This window comes from Lissotriton helveticus, chromosome 7 (assembly GCF_964261635.1).
Source record: "Lissotriton helveticus chromosome 7, aLisHel1.1, whole genome shotgun sequence".
In the NCBI taxonomy this organism is placed as follows: Eukaryota; Metazoa; Chordata; class Amphibia; order Caudata; family Salamandridae; genus Lissotriton; species Lissotriton helveticus.
Window position 1 is genome coordinate 1,477,174,342 of NC_136068.1, and position 20,344 is coordinate 1,477,194,685.

At 43.1% G+C, this 20,344-nt stretch overlaps 1 protein-coding gene across 2 annotated transcripts in view; it reads left to right on the forward strand.

The window, feature by feature from the left end:
- The first annotated feature begins 214 nt into the window (after positions 1-214).
- Positions 215-20,344, forward strand: part of LOC144770392 (transmembrane protein 11, mitochondrial-like) — a 90,902-nt gene continuing 70,772 nt past the window's right edge. The window contains exon 1 of one of the 2 annotated variants that reach the window (XM_078654873.1): positions 215-300. In XM_078654873.1, coding sequence (XP_078510999.1) covers positions 269-300 — 32 coding nt within the window. In that variant the 5' untranslated portion in view covers positions 215-268. The remainder of the gene's footprint in view (positions 301-20,344) is intronic. The other variant, XM_078654874.1, reaches the window with a different exon arrangement.

A 20,344-nucleotide genomic window follows, 5' to 3' on the forward strand; every position in this document is an offset into this window, starting at 1 on the left:
ATGATTGCTCCAATTCTGAGAATATTTACCTTATTTATTTTGCAACAGAGTATATTATCTAACTACTTTGAATTATCCGAGAAGAAAGGTTGACATCTCCAAGAATGGCCGCCTTACTTGTGTTGGCGTAAAGCGCTTCACGGACCTTTAGTCCGTTGTTTATGTTCAATCCTTTGATGGCAATTCGGCGTTTGGCTGATCGTTTCCATGGGGACGCATGGCGTAGCCTGTACGTAGCGAAAGGAAGAGCAGGTCAGAGAGCAGCAAGATGGCGACGCTGGAAGGAGCTGAGAGGTCAGGGTGTGTGTCCCCACAGTTGATTTCTGCTTTTGTTTGATAATGTTATCTAGGACGCTGGCAGTGGCATATATATATATAAATAGGTTAAATCTTTTAACTATTGAAACACTTAATGTTGAATACCTGCGTTCTCACATTAACAAGTTATCGTTGTAAACCTTTATTGTGTGCACGATGGTGTTCTAAAATGATTAATCAAAATCTACTTAGTATAAATGTAATTAATAAAAGTATTAGTGTTGTCTTTGAAGATGTGCTGCTGTTACTTCGCGTTGCCCTTTATGCACTATTTTCTTCCCCATGCGAGGAACGAAACTAACATTGCTTTATGATTTGATATTCTTATTTTGATCAGTGTTTCTGAATCTTTAATTTTCAGTAAACACAGCTTCGTTGTAGCATACAAGGCGAGCAAGCAGCCTGGCGCCAAGAAGTAAAATGGTCCCAGAGTGCTGCCAGATTATTTCCAGTCTGTGCTCGTTGTCTCTTTCAGCTACCAGTGAATCTGTTCTCCCGTTTGTGGGTTGCAGAATGCTGATACTAGGAGTAGGACACTCGCGTTCTTTGGGGACGCCTGTATCCGGAGCGGCGACTCTACGTTTCCCTTTTACTTGTTATATAAATTGCATGTAATCTGTAGTTTATCTCTGTAACGAGTCTTTTAGAAAGTGTGATATTTTGAAGGTGACCGGAGATGTCAACAAACACAGGTTCTCAACCGTAGGCCACCATAAGGCTCAAGGTTAAATGATGCGCCATGGTTGTGTGAACCTTTTTTTTGCCAATTGTGTGTCCTTGACAGTGGTGTGATGATGTAGAGTGTTGTCTGCCCACCTATTCTTCTGACTTTTAGTTATCTGTGTATACGTTTAATAATCCATGCTTGGGAAATACTTGTTTTAGTTGCCTTGTTAATAACGTAACCTGTATTTTATTGCATTGGCGACTTCCTCTCCCTTATTTTCTTCTGGAAGGTATCCTAATCATGTCAAATGAGCTAACTACAGGCAGTCCTGGCTTGTTATGCTTGCAGCACTTCATCTGCTGGGAATTTGGAGCCCATATTTATAACGAATAAGGTAGAGCTACAAATCTGAGAACCTAGAGTTGGCTAAAAGGCCTGGACTGACTGAAGTTTTCTTTGTCATTCACCACTTGACAACGCTCAATCACCCTGAAAGATGGGCAGCATTGGAAGCGGAGTCTTTCAAGTTAGCCTAATATTGGCAGGGTGGCACGACTGAAAGAATAGTCAGTCTTATGCCAGGATAACCCCTAAAAATCCAGTAGGCCTGTGTAAGGGTTATTCACATGACCGATTTGCCATAAGAGTGACAAGATTCAGTAACATGTCAGGCCTGTGACTCAAAGATTAGTAATCCCGGATAGGACTCTACAAAGTCAGACTAGGGTAGAATCAGTCTAAGTCAGCCTTACTTCTGAAAGGGTCATAGAATTTGGACAGTCAGTTACACTGAAGCTCCCTCACACATCTGCACCCACCGCTACTTCTCCATCACATAATGTACACCAAGTATTCATTAATTCTGACGATGGGAGAAGCTGGCAACTAAAATATATATTTTACAAAATATAAGGCTGAGTAGAAACTATATGGGTCTTGGTGCCTTTTTTTCTTGACCGTTGGATCTACTGGCCCTTTACTTACTTTTTAGGTTGAGCCTACAGCGACAGCGCGCATCCGCTGCTCGCTTTGCGAGGCATTCAGTATGGCGTGGAAGCTCCGCCCATCTTCTTCATTGGCTTAGGTCTTAAATGCTGCCTTCCGATTGGTTTTAGGCTGGTTGGTCCCTCCTCATGATGGCCATGTTGACATTTGTATCCTTCCAGAGCTACTATCCCCGATTGGTTTTAGGCTGGTTGGTCCCTCCTCATGATGGCCATGTCGACATTTGTATCCTTCCAGGGCTACTGTCCCCTTTACTTCGAAAACTATTTTCTTCCCGTGCCCCCCTCCCGCAGTCCGTGACTTCTCGACCCCCGTGCCTCCCCCGCACTCCCGTTCGTGCCTTTTCGACCGCCTGCACTCCTGATTCCAATCTAATGTCTCTCAAATAAATGCGAGTCCTATTGTATTGCAAATGCTTGTTTTCTTTTGCCTCGGCTTTCCTGTTCTGAGCACTGTTTCTATAATGGAGGCCATCTGTGTTGACTTTGTTGCCGCCCCCCTCCTGCCATAGATTGTGTTGCTTTTAGTCCCACATCCGTTGTCAGTGTTAACTTTCTTCGTTGTCCGTGTTAACTTTCTTCCTGCCCCCCTCCCATTGTCTGTGTTAACTTTCTTCCTGCCCCCCTCCCATTGTCTGTGTTAACTTTCTTCCTGCCCCCCTCCCATTGTCCGTGTTAACTTTGTTCCCACACCCCTCCTGTTCTCCATATTAAGTCCCGGGCCGTTCGCTTCAATGGGGCTGGCAAATTCCTTAGTCAAAAGAAGGTTGACAGTGGGCTTTTGGGGAGATCCAAACGTACATGCCCTAATATACTGTGAAAAATAGAGTACAGAGTTCCTTAGTGGGTCATGGAACACAAAAGAAGGGGATGTATGATGAAAGGTTGGTCGGAAGTCCTCTGATTGAGGGGAATTCCTCCTTTCGGAACTAGAGCCCTCATACACCCAGCAAGCTAAGTGTCATGCTTCATTATATGGGCGTGCTCCTCGTCTGCGTCGTCTGCGCTGCTGTCGGGATTGCAAGCGGCGCAAATACAGTCGTGCGCCACTAACCTGAGGAAGCTGGCCAGCAGGAACGATGAGATGCACAGTCCCCTCAACTTGTCTAAACACCACACCCAGCGGTGACGGGGGAATCACCGTCTGAGTGAGTATTCGAGGAGCCGGGAGGAATAATGGTGTAGGAGAGCTAGGTTATAGAATGCTGTCGTCGGGGTCTGGGCGATCCGCAAGAACTCGGTGGAGGGACGTACTGCAGTGTGGAGAGACAAACGACAGGTATGAGTACCTTGCCTGTTTATAGTCGCTTCCCTCCCCTGGCCCCAAGTAATGGCACTTACCAGAGATAAAACTCTCTCTCTTTCTAACGAAAAACAATCTGTTCCTCAGTCCGAGATGTCTTGATAGGCAAAGAGAAAGTTCTTTTCACTTCCTCTAATGCCGTCTTTCCCAATACAGCTCTACTACTCGTAAATACAGAAAAGTATGTTTGCTTTGTAGACACTTGTTCTCAATAACTCTTGGGAACAATCATGTTGTCCTGGGGTACCCCAAACAAGGAATCCGAGTAAGAACTCTATCTTACTGCACTCGGGAACTTCTGGAAATTAAATGTTATCAGAACGCGGAATACGCGGGAAGCTTGAAAGAAAAGTAAATACTGGAAAAGAAGAACGATCCCGTTCTTCGTTCAGAGTACTTGCGATTTGTCGGAAGAATTACTTCACTCCTCTGACCACGCAGGCTCTTCTTCGGAGTTGGCTTGAGTCTCTGACCACGCAGGCTCTTCTTCGGTGTCGGCTTGAGTCTCTGACCACGCAGGCTCTTCTTCGGCGTCGGCTGGAGTCTATGACCACGCAGGCTCTTCTTCGGTGATGCTGGGTTTCTTGGGTATGAATCCGGCGGGGAAAACACCATCCGCCCATACCGAAATCACATAACAAATTGTCAAGCGCTGACCAGTTGCAGAGGAGGAGCTATATAGGCTCAGCCTTCTTTCCTGCTCTCCAGAGTCGCTTAGCCTTCTGGGACATGTAGTCCGTTTGGAGTGATCGCGTTATTTTGTCTTTTCTTCTTCTTCTCGCCGTAGCGGCGAGAGCGATCGTGACAGCTACAATACCGGACGGGCACCCATAAAGGGGCTCTTTAGCGGAGATCTTTTGTTCCTTGTCTTATAGGTGTCATGGGTGTAAGGGGCCTCGTATGTGTAGATGTTAAAGTGGAATATGTAGAGTAAAACAGGGGTGGGATTCCTCTAAATAACTTTATTCAGGTAGGACCCTAGCTTGGTTAAAAAGTGTGTCGGAAATGCGCTGTACTCCTAGGTGGTCGATATGTTTCTCGCCTGGTAGTCACGAATGATCTGTGGCGATTCCTCAGGACCATATGTACAAAACTATCTACAACTAATGGTAATGTGTGCAACTACATACCATACAGTGGTTCTACGGGAACTGTACCCGCAGGTTAGAAGCCAACCTCAACTCTGTAAGATCGTGCTTCGTCAGTTGCAGCAGGAAAAAAGACACACGTAATGTTGTGTCTGCTCCAAGAAGAAGCCCAGTGGTTGACCTACCCCGCACCACTGCAACCTGGATATTTTGTACATACGGTCCTGAGGAATCGCCACAGATCATTTGTGACTACCAGGCAAGAAACATGTCGAACCACGCACCTGAAGCACTGTCAGGAATTAGGGAAGAGAAAATACTTATTTTATTGCAGAACCAATAACTATAACCATAGAGTGGGGGGAATCACCTACCAGCTGAAATATATGTAACCGTTACTTAGTTCTATTAGGTAAGGTTCCCCTCTACGTTGTCACAGTCTCCTACTCTTACATCTCCGCTAGAATGGACTACACATCCCCACCCTCCAAAACAATAAATAGAAAAAAATAGTATTTTAAACATACATTAATCTGCTTAGTAACCAGACATATCCTCACAGGCAAATTATTAGTTTTTTTTAAATACATTTATTTAGTTTTTGCCTTACCTCACCATGACAAGACAGAGCAAATGGTAACCATAGATGCAATCTTTTTCCACTAAACTTGCTCCTGTTCCGCACCTTCCCTCAGTTTTACCACTCTTTTTCCTAGCCTCGCTACTGGTAAATGTTTGGGGGGAAATTGAATAATGGGTCACAGTTTACATTTATGCCCGGTGCTTCGTGACAGTTTCAGGAAACACTAATGATATAGGGCTAGGAAAAGGCTATGGAAGCTAAGTTTTGTCTCACCACAACGTGACAACTAGGAGTCCGACCATGGATTGCAGAGAACATTCCAGACATGTGCATCACTTTCAGAGTGTTGAGTGGGTACTTGTGGCTCATCAAAGTAGCAGAAATACAAGTGGTGGTTATAAGAGAGAATCTGTGATTGGGAGTGTCTCTAGTTGTTGTGGCTTGCCCTCATTGCACACCTGGTTCTTCTATTCCTGCATCGTTGTTCTCCACTCCAGCTCGCTATGCAGTTTTCCAAAGTTCTTAGTACTGATTTGGGGCTTACATTGACAGGCTGGATAAAACAATCAGCAGTTCCTCACATCCAAAACATAATTAAAACTGAAATAAAACTCCTACAATTTCATTGTTCATCTAGCTATCCTGGGGAGTAGCCTTCTAGTCTCCAGTGGCTGTCCGCAAATCAACCAGAGACCTGTGATCAGTTCTAACTCAAAATTTAAGACACTCCACACATATTGTCTGCGATATGACACAATTCACCCACAGGCCAGTGCATCATTTTCAGTGGTAGAATAATTTGGCTCTTTTCCACTTTGAGGTCTTAGACACATATGCCAGTCACATCATTACTTTTTTCCATGAATCAGTGCAGCGTAAATACCATTGTTGCTAGTGTAAGTAACTACGACAGTCCTGATCGCCTGTCAAAAACTTTAATTCTGGCATGGAAGGTAGTTTCATTTTTATACACACAAATTCCACCTCACACCCTTCAACCCCCCAAAAAAATCCTGTAATTTCTTCCGTCTTCTCACTCGTAGTGCATAGCTGAACTTTGAGTAATGATCAGCTAGACTAAAAAGAGATCCATGGTAATGCAGATTACAGAGGCGAGTTATCTTCTTAGTTATACATAGATTATATGCGACAGATTGCCATTTCTCTTCATAAACAGGTCTGTAGTTTGGACTCTGACATAGTGTCATTTAGTAGTACCAATAGGCACACGCATCATTTGACATTTGATGTCTTTTTGGACAATACTGCTAAGGGGCAGCTTAGGTAGAGATCTTAGGGCTTTATTTAGAGTGTGGTGGACAGGATACTCTGGTAAAACATTTCAGATGTTCCCAACATCTATATTTCACATGCAATATGCTAGAATGTACTTGCAATATGGTGGATGGAACATCTGCCATGTTTTTGACGGAGTTTCCTGTCTGCCAAATGCTTAATAAGGCCCTTGGTCTTGACGCAGTACATTACCATTCTATTGAGTGGGAAACAGTGTTTGTAGAAACCAGTGTTATTGAAAGTGCAACAATTGTGAAACTATTGAGTTGTGTGTATATATGGTGGCGATAGTCCCTAGGATAACAAAAAGGGATGATGCTTGTGCCTTGTGGACTCCTTCTCAGGAATGTTTAGTGTTTTGGTGGCAAATAACATGCAAATGTAGTGTCATTTAAAGACCAAGATGTAGTCCATGAAGGATTACTGTAATCCTTAATCTGGGTTATTTCCCGCTTGATATAAGCAAGAATAGTTAACATTATCAGTACATCAACATTATCAGTACATCAACATACACAAGCAGTTTTGTTTTGTTGGAGTCATGTACCTGTGCCTTTGTCTCTGCATAGTTCCCTCTCATGTGACATCACTTCTCTGCACGCTTCTGAGAAGCCTGCCTCAAAAGTGTAAACCTCTGAGCTTCCTTGTTTTACCCACTTAGCTCTCACCCAGCTCAAATTTCCACACCTGGCAGATTTTGCTCTGTTAACTTTCATTGCTTGCACGGTCTCCCCTCTTACCTCCATTTTCAATATGAACCTGTTCTATGTCCTCGCTTTCTCCTTCCTCCTCTTCTGCACCGTGCCATTCTCCGCCTTATACATTTCTGTTTTGTGCTTGATCGGGTCCTTGGTGGCTGGTTCCTTCTCTTCCATTGTATTCACTTCGCTGGTCCCCATCTCTCCTTGCCCTCCTCACTACTTTCTACCACCTCAGCTGTGTGATCCTGCTCCTTTTGGCGGTGTGTTGTTCTATCGTAATTGGTCAGTTTTCCTTCATTTTCATCACTGTATTTTCTTGCCTGGAGACCCTTGGCCGCTCTTCGTGTATTGACTGTACGGCAGGGGTGGTTGTTTTTTTTCTTCAAAAGACAGAGTGAAGTGTTGGGTTTATTCAAGGGAGAAAGTCATCCTCTGTTCCTTGGTCACTACTTTGTGCCTGAACTGCCCCGCTCCCACCCAAATTCCAGTCTCATGATGTAAGGTTTCAAAGGTTAGGATTGAGAATGTACATGCATTGTTGGGAAGATGCATGGAGCTGCCACTAATGTTACTGGACCTCTTGGTTCCCTTAAACAATTAAGACCATTCCGTTATCATTCAAAGAATTATGATAGTGGCAAGGTTGTCAGCAACAGATTAAATAGTGGTTTCATACATTTCTGAGAGACTGCAAGTTTAAAAAAAAAAATTTAAATTCTTTATTTGTGAATGCACCTACATAGTATAACACATCTATAAACATCGCAAGTCCAACATTCACGGTTTTCTATTTCCCCCCCAACAGTAGATCATACAGCAGTAATCCCCTTCAATAGGTACAAATCCACGTAACTTCTACACACCTATCCTCAGGAAGGTTGACGGAGAACTCCTATATCCTTACATGTGTCTGAAGAAGAAAACCCCTCCCCTCCGCTCCCCACCCAACCATCCCTCCCCTAACCCCCGGGCTCCTGGGCGCAAAAGAGAGACTGCGAGTTGATTCAAATATGATGGCCAAGAAACCATGTTATGTAACTGATCACCATTTAAAGTCAGAATTTGTATTTAAATGCCATGTTTACAAAATGCATCAAATGCAGAAACCTAATTTTATACCCCAGAATCCTACTTCCATCTCTTCACTGCATTTCTGACCTGATTCTCCTTGACTTCTCTCAACAGGCCAGATCCAAGAAACCCATACCCACCAACTGCCGACCCATCATTCATCAACACTGCAGTGCAAGTTGATTGAAAGTGCAATCTTTGCAGTACTCTTAAGATCACATCAAGGCCAATCATCTACTACATGACCACTAATCAGACTTCTGATCATTGCAGTATGTAGATGACATAATGACCACAGATAAATATGACCACTGTCTACCATCCCACCCCAGTCCACACCCAAGAGTCTTGAACATGATTTACTGATGTCTCTAGCTAGTTGTCTTCCTACCTAACCAACCAACACCAATTTATTCAAATGAGCACCTCCTTATCTCAGAAGATCCCTATAACTTGTGTAGTCCATCAGGATGCTGTCTTGCACCATGTCATCTTAACCTCTTCATGGGAGACCCATGGGATTCTGCTAATTGATTCCAGCCGCACATCTCTGTTGACAGTCTACTCTACTACAAACATAACACCGCCTAAGGCTTACCCAGACCTGAATGTCTGATACCAACCTAAATCTTAGCCAGAGCAAAACAGAATTATTTATGTTCAGATAATACACTGACATCATGCTCTGAGAAACACATTGCCAAGGAAACCTAAATAGCCCAGGAACAACTCTCTAGAAAGTAAAACAGTTTCTTCCAGAGAGTCTTCAGAGCTGCCTTTGAAGCCCTTTTACGCTTGCATCTGGATGGGTGTAATACACTGCTCCATGGCACCCCAGAGTTAAGGGCTTACTACATACTTCAGCATGCTTCTCCAAAGTCCTGAAGAAATAAGACTGCATATCCCTATGCCTCTCCTCTGACAGAACTCCACTGGCTCTCCTTCCTGTGCACATATTTAAAAGCACCTGCATTGTGTACAAAGTCATTGCAACCCTCATCTCTGCCTGTCTGGCTCAGAAGCTCACCCTTTCTGGTCTTTTTTTATTGAAATCTGTGTGCGTCTGGGATCTGAAACAACTTCATGCATCTAATAGGACCACCCACCTTCCTTCAGTTTTGTTTAGAGTTGAAGAGACAATGCTTTAAAGAACACATTATCATTACACAGTAATAGTCCACATCTGCTCTCAGAATCCAGCTACTCTTTTTTTCACTGGTTGACTATGTTCTTGCCTTAAACCCTGTAAAGCACATCACTGTTTTTGTCTAAATTTGCACTACCACATAAATAGGAATATGCCTCCTTATTATGCATGTTTTCACTCGGCATGCAATTACAACGCGGTCATTACAACGACCATGTTGTAACAACGCATAACATTACCATGCAAGTCGTAACAACGACTTGTGGAGGGGGGCGCTGGATGTTGGAATAGCATTATTTACTATTCCAACTCCAGTCTGTGCAACAATAGGGAAGGTTGAGACTTGCGGGGTGATTGATCTTTCAATCAAAGTGGTCTGTTGTATGGCTCCTGGAGGAATTTTACAACTCATCAGATGCTAAGTACAGGCTGGGCAGCTGCTAGAGAGCAAATGCAAATTAGCCTTCAGGAGCTTTAGGTAGAGTCATGGTAACTTTCTAAAAGTTAACTTTCTGTAATATTTTTCTAAAACCTGACTTCAATTGGATTTGAGTTTTACTTGCTGTTAAAAATAGTGGTTTCATTATTTTTCTAGTTGGACCCAAACTAGAGAGATGCATTTTACTTTTTAAACTGCACTCTCTGTGTTTCTGTTGATGACAGCTAGGCCTGCCACAGTGAAAATAGCTTCTGGGCCCATGTCACTGTATGGACTTGGTAACATTAATTTTCTTCATGTGCCACTTTTAAATACAATGCAACCTACCTTGAGGGCTACAGAGTCTACATCGGGGTCACTTATAAATATTTAAAAAGAATGTCTTAGTCAAAAAGCGTTATCTGGACATGTCGCACTGCAGGTTTTACTCTGCAGCAGTCAGGCTACAATCGGCCCAAATCCATATTTTATAGGCCCAATCTGTGGATGGCACAATAGGAACTTCAGTCTATTCATTTAAATTCCAGGCCCTGCATGCATATTCTACACAACATACTAGGGACCTATAGGCAAGACAATTGTGTCAATTAGGAATAAGAACATTTAACCATGTTTAAAAGGGTGGATGCGCGGCTCACAGGCCCTTACTTTTCTGTAGCAGCGTGGAGTGCAAAGAGTTATAAAGCCAGCAAGAATAAGGTCCTGAAAAAAAGATGAATCATCTGGGGTGACTATTCAGAAAAGGCAGGTTTCCTACAGAGCCTATTATGGTAATCTACACTTAGCAAAGGACCTCCCAGAGTTGAAGATCAAAATCTACATTAAAAGCTCACCTGTGCAGCCCATAACAAAATTCCAGTCAGAAAGCATAGATCAGCTTATTAGACTGAAAAAGATAATTACCTGTAGAATATGGTCTACATAATGGGAAAGCTCATGGCCCTGATTGGTTTACCCCCTCTGTTCTAGAAGCACTGCTGCTTATTGATTGCATTATTGACAAGATTATTCTTTGCCATTAGCCAGCACAGTATAGTTACCAACTCCATGCCAGAAGCTAAAATTATCATGATCCGAGACGGGCAACAATGCGATAAAATGTAGCTCTTTCAATGTTATTTCGCTGCTAAACACAGATGCCAAAATATTCACATGGGTTCTGGCAGCTAAACTAGCCCTCTGCTTCTGGGTTTAATCAGACCAGATAAGTGTGGTTTTATATCAGGTTGCAAATGTGGCAACAGCATGTAAATGAACTTCCGCGGTGACAGTTGCACAGCACACTAAAGGATGGCTCCCTCCTCTCATGAGATGTAGAGAAGGTGTTCAATAATGTAAATTGGAAATATCTAGCCTTTGTCTTAAACTGGTTTGGATTTGGCCCCTTATTCTCTTCGTTGGGCTTTGTGGCTACAAGACCCCAATACACGAAAGAAAGTCTGTGACGCAGTTCATGTTAGTAGAGGTACTTGCTTTTCCTGGCTTGCTGACCGACAAATTTGGAGCATTTGCACATCATGGCCTTGAGAAAGGTTTTTAAGCTGCCATATTTGACAAGACGCACACTGATTCGATTAGAGTTCAATATAACAACAATGGACACAGAATGTAAAAAAGATATAGTAACATTTCATCATCATCTAATTAAGGCAAGTCCTGGTACCATCAGGGAAGCACTACAAATAGTCTTCACCGGCAACACTAGTCGTTGGGCAAGGTACATCGTGACAGCCAATAAGACTCTGGGCCTGCCAGCTGATTTTCTAACATGCATTCAATTCAATTGATTCTTTATTTGGTTATTAAAAACACAATAACCATAAAAGTTCAGATAAAATCACAGTTATTAAACATAGCATTAATCCAATGCACCAGAGGTAATTCATCATAATTCAGGATACAATTGATTTCCGCGATTTAAATTTTTTTTTTAAAACGAAAAAATTGATACAACATTTAAAATATTGTCAAGTTTCTGTAAGGCTAAAAAGGCGGGGCGGCAGCGATTTATTTCCATGGTCTTTAGTAAAGGAACAACCCACCTTCGCCTGGGAATTGTTTAAAATTTACAAAAGAAAAGAATATGTATATCTGATTGTTCTGACAAATCATCACAAGGACACTTAATCAAAGTTTTTGACCAATCATTTCTTGCGGGGAAGCTAAGTGACCTGAACAACAGATTAAATCTAAAACGAATTAACAAAAACCTATCGTAGTCACTCATTTGTAATTTAGCATATGGCTGCATTTTTCTGGGAATCACAATTTGCTCATGGGCAACCACCGTAATTTTCATCATTTCTGTGGTGGTTCTGCGCTCATGCAGGTAGGTCATATATATTTCCTTCAAAACCTTCCTGGAAATATTACACAAGGTGGATGGTTCAGCATAATAATTTACCAGGCCCAAATCCGTGAAGAATTTCTTCACGTAACACAGCCATCCAATTTTCCCACTCTTTTCTAGGCCAACCACGTTATTCATGATGGAACGGTTTAACCCGCATTCATCGGTCGTCCAGATTCTATGCCATAGCAGTACCGGGGCTGTTTTTATAATATCTTCTAGATATGGTTCCCCAAGTTCTGCGTGGCAGACATATGTGGAAACACTTTTTGGGACGGCTAAAAGGTATTTCATAAAAAGGTTTTGTACCACCTGCAGTGATTTTACATTTGCATGACCCCACAATCCTGCGCCATATGTCGCAATTGCTACACAAGTAGCTTTATACACTATTAACATTTCCCCAATAGGTTTCCTGCCGATTTTTTTGACTAACATTTTTAATGCCCTTATTGATTTGCAGTACAATAACTTTCTAGTCTTAATCGTGGTGCTCCATAGACCTGTGTGATTGAACAAGACTCCCAGATAAGAAAAAGTTGAAGTAAAATCAACTGGGGAAGAACCAATAAAAAGTACCTTTCTCTTTTTATGTGCACCCACTCCACAGGTCATGGAAAAGGTCTTTGAGCAGTTTATCCTTAAATCCAAACTTGACATAAAATATGCAAAGGAGGTAACTAAGCTTTGCATGGCCCGCGGAGTTCTGGCCATCAGGACTGCGTCATCGCCATAGAGCAATGCTGGGACAGGTCTTTCGCCCACCATCGGCATATCCCTACACTCCCTCAGTAATGTAAACTCCACATCATTTATATAGAGTGTGAAGAGGAAGGGAGCCAAGACGCAGCCTTGTCGTACTCCCCTAGCGATGCCAAAGGATTCTGTACATTCGCCATTTTTTCCATGTCTGACTCTAGCGGATGCACCTAAATAAAGTTCCTGAAGGAAATTAATAATAGATATGTCTACCCCCAATTTTTCCATAACCTGTCAAAGTTTACTATGTTATATTACATATTGTAAATGGCTGATTATCATATTTGTATCAGCCCAAGTTTGAAGCCTATTTAAAATTACCCGCCCAAAACTTTAATGGTGGAATCCAGAAGCGATATTGGGCGATGGCATTGACAGCTAGCTCTATCCCCCTTTTTAAATATGGGAACTATCAGCGATTCACACCAGGAAGATAGGAGGCCATTTCGGAGCGTGGCATTAAAAAGCCGGGTAAGGATCGGGGACCAGAGATCTACATTATTTTTATATAGATCCACCGGAACTCCGTCTGGGCCGGGTGCCTTGCCCCCCAAGCTTGCATTAATGCTAGCATTCACCTCTGCTACAGAGATATCAGGAACCAAATTATTTTTTGTGTGGCCGTGATCTCCAAATATGTTTTCCTGTATTAGGTGACCTTCCTCTTGTCTCTCCGCAGAGTATAGTTCCGAAAAATGCTTCACCCACTCTTTTTCAGTTATGGCTACTTCTATACTAGCTGAAGCGTTATAATTCAAAAAAGGGGCATTAACAGCTGTCCAAAAAGCTGCAGTGTCTCGACTTAACGATGCTTCGCACAAAGTACCCCATTCTTCTTTTTTTTAAATATCTTTTCTCTTTTTTTGGGTCTGCTTATAGGCATTTCTACAGGCCTTAATTAAGACACTGTTTTTAATTGGGGCATTTAAAGCATATTTAAGCCTTCGTACAAGCCGTGTCAAACCAGCTCTTTTGAATCTTTTTAACACATTTTGTTTCCACCCATAATAACTTCTTAATTTGTGATAAAATTAATAGGAAGTTTTCTATAATGCCAGTATCTGGAGTATCAGCATCCGTACAGGTGTAAAACTGGGGCTCAGTACTCCTTACTAATTTTTGAAGACAATCTTCCGGGACAATTTTTGGCCACTTTAAGGAGTAACCATTTTTCCTGGCCATAGAGATGTTATCTACTCGTGTGTTAGGGATGTCCCTACCGCATAGTGCCCTAGGTCTGCCTTGGAGAACTAAACTAAGGGGAAAGTGGTCGCTCAACGAATTTTCGAGGGTATTAAAAACCTGAATCATCCTATCAATGGATAGAACTGTTATGGTTTTATGTTACTCTTTGAGACAAATGTGTAATACTGATGCACAAATGCTAATAAAAAGTTTTAAAAAAAACAAAAAACTGAATCATACCCCCGCGTCTGGCAGTCAAAATAATATAATCAATTGTGGAATTTGCCCCTTTGCCAGTAAAGGTGGTAAGAAATGGCATCTCAGGACTAGCTAGTCTATTTGCAAAGCCCATGTCACACTCGAAGATGTTTTCATTTAAATGATCCCCACACTTGGTGTGCTCAAAATGGCTCAGACTGGTATCTTTATCCAGCATTACACCACAAGATCCTCTCTCCCCTCTTGCACATAAAGAACAATTAAAGTCTCCTGCCCATATATCACAGACATCTCTAGATCTTCCTTTCACCATAGATTTTATATTACCCCCCAAAGACTTAAAAATGTTGTCCATGTCCTCACCCGGGACATTGTTATAAAAATGTACCAAAATCATAAAAAACTTGTTATCAAGAACAATCCTGATAATATGATAATATATACTGTTAAAAACAATTTCTACTTCAGTGCGTGGTAACATATTGGACACATAAGTACATAAACCCCCTTTAGCCCTACCATGGGCAGAGCTAATAGCTGGAGAAAAATATGTTTTAAAACCATTAACGTGATCAGGGGTCGTTGTCCAGGTTTCTTGGAGACAAACAACATCATAATCGTTCACAAGATTTATCGAGTTTTCATTTTCCAGTTTTGACCTTAGACCTGCGATGTTCCAACTCACAAATGACCATGTTTCCTTATTTGTTTGGCTAACCAGCTTCTCCATGTACACTTAGGCTCTAAATTAACCTCTAAGGGTGGGTTTTTATCTGAGGAACTAACATTCAGAACAAGCATTGGCATAGCCAATAGGTCTCGCCTTTGGGACCTTATAAGTATTTAGTAATGCAGCACAATATCCTTGGTGCAACAACATTAACTGTTGCATGGCTAAACACTTATAAGGTCCTAAAGGCGAGACCTATTGGATATGCCAATGCTTGTTGATGCAAGCATTCACAACAAAACTGCTTAAAACTAGGAGAAAACATTTATCCTAAGCGATGCTTTTCTCACAACCATTAGTCAGTCAAACTCACAATAAAATGTGATTTTAGTTAATTTAAAATATATATTCAGATACCCAGGTATGCAACATATTACCCGCTAGGGAAAGGCCATAACTTAGAATCGAAGCTGCACATATGTTCCATGCCCTGTTGTGTTTTTTACGAGTAGTAGTTGAAATAAAGGCATGCACAAGGGCACACAAGGCTAAATCCAGCAATGAGATGAAACCACATCGAACAAGCCTTGCAGTAGCAGAGCCGTTTTCATCTGTGATGCAGTAAGCAGTGTTCTCTCACACTAGTTATTGTGTTGTAAAATGGTAATGACATGGATTTTTGGCGTGTTTCTATGATAATAAATGAGTGAATGTCCTTTTATTAATTGCTTTGCCTTAAGTACCTTGTTTTATTGGGCCCGTTTATTAATAACACTGGCAGCCATAAATATATATATGCTTCCTATTGAAGCAGTAACGCAACACAAGCCGAGCTCAGGAGGCACCATACCCACCGGAGGGCATGGTGTAAGACATGGCCACCCTGCACTCTAACTAGCCCTTAAAACGCGGGCCCTGTAATTAAGCCGACGCGGCCCGAAAGCGCTAATTACGACCTGTTGATGACTGCCGTAAAATGCGGCATCCCCAGACAAAGTCAAGATTGTAGAGCAATGGCACACTTCTAAGACGCACGCCAGCAGTCCACGGCGCCTGCATTCGCAACCAGCAAAGGAACACGCACGGCCTTTAATATGGCTAATAAAAGGCCACCTCGGTGTTAAGGCGAAGAAAGGACAAATGAGCCTGTGACGTGGGCAGTGGCCTCAGAGTGGTAAATAAACGCTTTCACCTGTCCATTACAATGTATGTAAACAATGGATTTTGTGGTGCATAAAAGAATAGTCAAACATTCATGAAATAATGCCTCAAAAATCAGGAATGACACTGTATAAAGCATTAATAAGAACATTACACCGTGTCCCAGAAAATTCGCATCTGTGCTCCGGTCTTTCTGCCTTTGTGTCTCCTGGAGTATAATGGTTTAAACGTGGGTGGTCAGTTTACTTGATGCTGGTGACATAAAAAACAAGCATAAACACTGCCGGAGCCTGGATGTATGTTTGCGGTGTTACTGTGGAGAGGCAGACAGTGGAAGAGGGTGTTGTATAACTCCTATATATCCCTATATCGTGTTAAGTTAGCATAGGTACGTTTGAGATTTAAACGCCATTTTTCCTTTCTTGCAACTTCTGCACACGACCCTCATTTGTTGACTTAGCTTTCAACCTAGTAGTTTGCCGTGGTGAATGTGAGAATAATATGTTATTGCTCTGATATCTGCTTTGTTTAATAAAACATGTCTGCACGGAGAGTGCTGAAGTTTCAGGAGCAACACGATATGGAATTGTTATGAGGTCTGATCTCCACGCCTTCATAGTCATAACACAAGTGCAGCCTTTGCCAACTTGGGCTTGAGGCGGGATTGATATTGCTTTGCACGAGAATTGTTAAGACACTTGATGCGGTGCACATGCAGAGAGAGCTGGTGTATGCTGATGTGATTCCTTCATGCTAGGACACTAAGGTATGGGCCCGCCCTAAAACAACCCAAAGAGACCTTCTTAGATAATAATATAATATATGTGTTAGGGAGGGTGAGATATAAGTGTTGTTAACTCTTATTCATTACAGCATGTTAACATGCTGTCACCATTCGCTTTTTATGTCTTAGTAACTATGCTGATAATTTTGCTACTGATAATAAGTATACTTGTATTATCAAAGATACTGCGCCTGAGAAGACGGCATTAGTAAATAAACATTTCAAATGCACATGTGTCTTCTTTACTCCATGTTCTGGTTTGTAATGATAATATAACGAAAGAGTGTTCATGAGTCCCACGTACCCTGAGGTACTGTAAGTTCATGTTCTGGTTTGTCTAAACATTGGGTGTTTGATATGTCCAATGAGACACTGTAGCTAGCTCGGTAAGGGGTGAGTTGGTTGCTAAGGTAAGTTTTGGGACATCCTAATTTGCCGAGGTTCCACTCCTCTGTGCACAGTTCTGTGTGAGTACAGAAACCCTGCAACATGGCGCCCAACGGTTTCGGTGGTCTTATATCATGACACTCGAGTAGTTTATCGTTCATGCCTTAACCCCTTCACGTCCGTTTCCGGAAAACGGGGTGTCGGTGAAACCTACCTATTTTTTGAAGTAGGTCTTTATTCAAGCTTGATTCTTTCTTAAACGGTTTCTTTGAATTACTACCCAGTTGTGCTACAAAGTATTCTTTGTGTTTTCTTATTTCCAATACTGTAATGGCGGCAGCGGTGGCTATTGCGCAGCATAGTCGCGTAGCGGTACGCAACCATCTTCAGACGTACCAAGTCCCAGTAGATGGGATGGCTGTGATTTTCGTGGTATGTGCAGATCCGGCGTTTCCTTACGAGTTGTTTTACTCTTGGGTTACGTTTCCGGCTGTGGACGCTAATTCTGGTTTGTTCCACTCCTACACCGCCTCGGATGTCCCGGCTGAATATACGCCATACAGGGCATTGGAAATACCTATTGATCATTGGCAGCATCGAGTTTGGTTTGATGGCGCCCTCCCCCACTCTATGTCCCCTGCGAGGTTAGGTCCACTCTCAATTCCAGGTACTAATTGGCCTGCGTTGGGTGGCTTTACCCCGCACCCGAATCACGGGGCTTGCACCCTGGCTGAAATTCGCAGGCTGCATGTAGTTTCCATTTCCGTGATTCGTGCTTTAGTGCAATACATCGGTCGACATCTTCCTGGTGGTCCCCAGGGGGGTGCGGCCGCTCCCATGGAACGAGGCGGTATGCGTCTCAATCCAGTGATGGTAAATTCGGTTTTTGGTGCGCGTCCTGTTGACAACGATGACTTCCCATTCTGGCTAGCAGAGAAGTTTGATCAACTGGAGGCGGTTTTTCCGAATTCTACTCCTGCTGATAAACATAGAATGTTAACGATTACTCTACCGAAGGATATTACTCCTGAACTTGCTGACTGTGACAGCTGGGGAAAAACATTTGCGGCAGTTTATACAAGGTGTTTCGGCACCCCGTCTATGACTGCCCTGCCTGAAATCGTTAGACGTGTTCAGAATGATCACGGTCCAGAGGCAGCGGTTGAATTGGGTATGCGCCTGTGTGGTTCTTTTGAGATTGTAAGTGATCTCATTCTCTCCAATGTTAAAGGAGATGCAGTTAACTTTCAGGTGTCGAATGCTTTGGCTGCTCTGCCCGATGCCGACAAACCCCGCCAGTTAGCAAAGATTGTGGTGGCCGCTTATAAAACAATTGGCCGCACAAGTAGAGGTCTAAAATATTTTCCGGTAAAGGAGAAAAAACAACCACAGGGACAATCTGCAGTGACAGATGCCCAGCCCAAGTCCAAGAAACAAAATTGGCCTAAAAAACAGACGCAGGGGAAGCAGACAACGCAGACTCAGGGTAATTTTCCTGCAATACAAGCTCCTGCGCCACCCGAAAAAGTTTATGATTTGCGCGACCGCGCGATGATTAAATCGCCTGATCGTTTTCAGGGTTCTGATCAACGCTCTCCTCGTTCCTTTCAGGACACATCGGCTCCCAAGACCGGTGGAGGAGGAGGGGGTGGACGTGGACGTGGTGGCCAACAAGGACGTGGTCAGTCCCGCCAGACGGACGGCGCAGTGAAGCAGGAGGATTCTACGCCTAGGCGTCCGCAGTTTGCGAAAAAGAAAGTCGCAGCCTTAACAGCGCATCGATATGCCACAGATAGTGAGAACGCGGCTTCGGAATCTGACGTGGGCTCTGACCTTGCTGGACAGCGCGGCGGAGATAACCATAGTCAGAGAGGCACTGCGTCCACTACTGAGGGTGACAGCGACTGATGTCTACGTTGTGATAGAAACAGCGGATACGAGACTTGCTCCCCCTGAAAGACTATATGAAATTGTCCTGTTAATTGAAGGTGACATACAGCGTACCGTTAAAGGTGTATTTTGGGAGAATCTGTCTTCTACATATGATATTTTACTTTCGGAGGCTGACTGGCCCCCACCTTTTGTGCTCGCGGCGCCGCGAGGGGAGGAGGTAATCCTACCCAGTTTCGCGAACACTGTCTCGAAAGAGCATGCGCAGCATTTTGCAGAAGAGTGGGCTCGGGCTCTCGCGCCGGCTCTGTACCGTAACCAATGTGGTTGGGATAAATTGTCGCCTTGCCACGAAATTCCGTTGCGGTCTCAGCCGCAGCCTCAACCTCAATATCCCATTCGGCGTGAAGCAAAATCTTCCGTCGCGGAAATCCTTGAACAGTTGGAATATCAGGGAGTTATTGAAACGTGTGTGTCACCGATGAATAATCCCCTTTTTACTGTGAATAAACCTGACGGATCATATCGTTTGGTTTTGGATTACCGGCATTTGAACTCGCATTGCCGTAACTGTGCAGTACAGAATACCCACGGCTCTGCCCTAGTGGATAGTCTCGTGCGTAAGCGTTTCAAGACAACGCTTGACATATCCAATGGTTTTTATGCCCACAGATTGGACAGCTTTAGCTCCCAATGGACCAGTTTTACAAGCGCTGGAGTCCAAAAGCAATTCCGGCGTCTTCCAATGGGCTACAAGAATAGTCCTGGTGTATTTACCGCTCGAATTGTCTCTATTCTGGAGGCACTCGACCCTGATGCTTTTTCGTATGTGGATGACATATATCTCACAGACGACGATATTTGGGAGCATCTGTGTCGAGTAAATTCTCTTGTTTGCAACTTCGCAGACATGGGTTACAAATTCAACTTTGCAAAATCGCACATTGCTGAACACACAGTGTTGTTTTTGGGCTATGAGCTCAACAATGAAGGTAGAGGTTTGGCTCCTCACTTCTTGGAGAAGTGCGCACAATTGCGCGCACCAACAACTCTGAAAAAATTACAATCCTTACTGGGCTTTTTGAATTTCGGCAGAACTTACATTCCGGAATATGCCCAGCGTGTCAAGCCTCTGTATGCTTTGATACAACCAACTTTCTCAAAATCATGCTGGCTGCCTGAGCATTCAGCCATTTTGCAATCCTTGCAGGCTGATCTGCTCGCTTCTAAATATTTACTGACTCGTGATAACCACACCAACCTGGTCATTAGAATAATTCCTGGGACGGTGGGTTTCACTTACCTCACTTTTAATGAAGGTG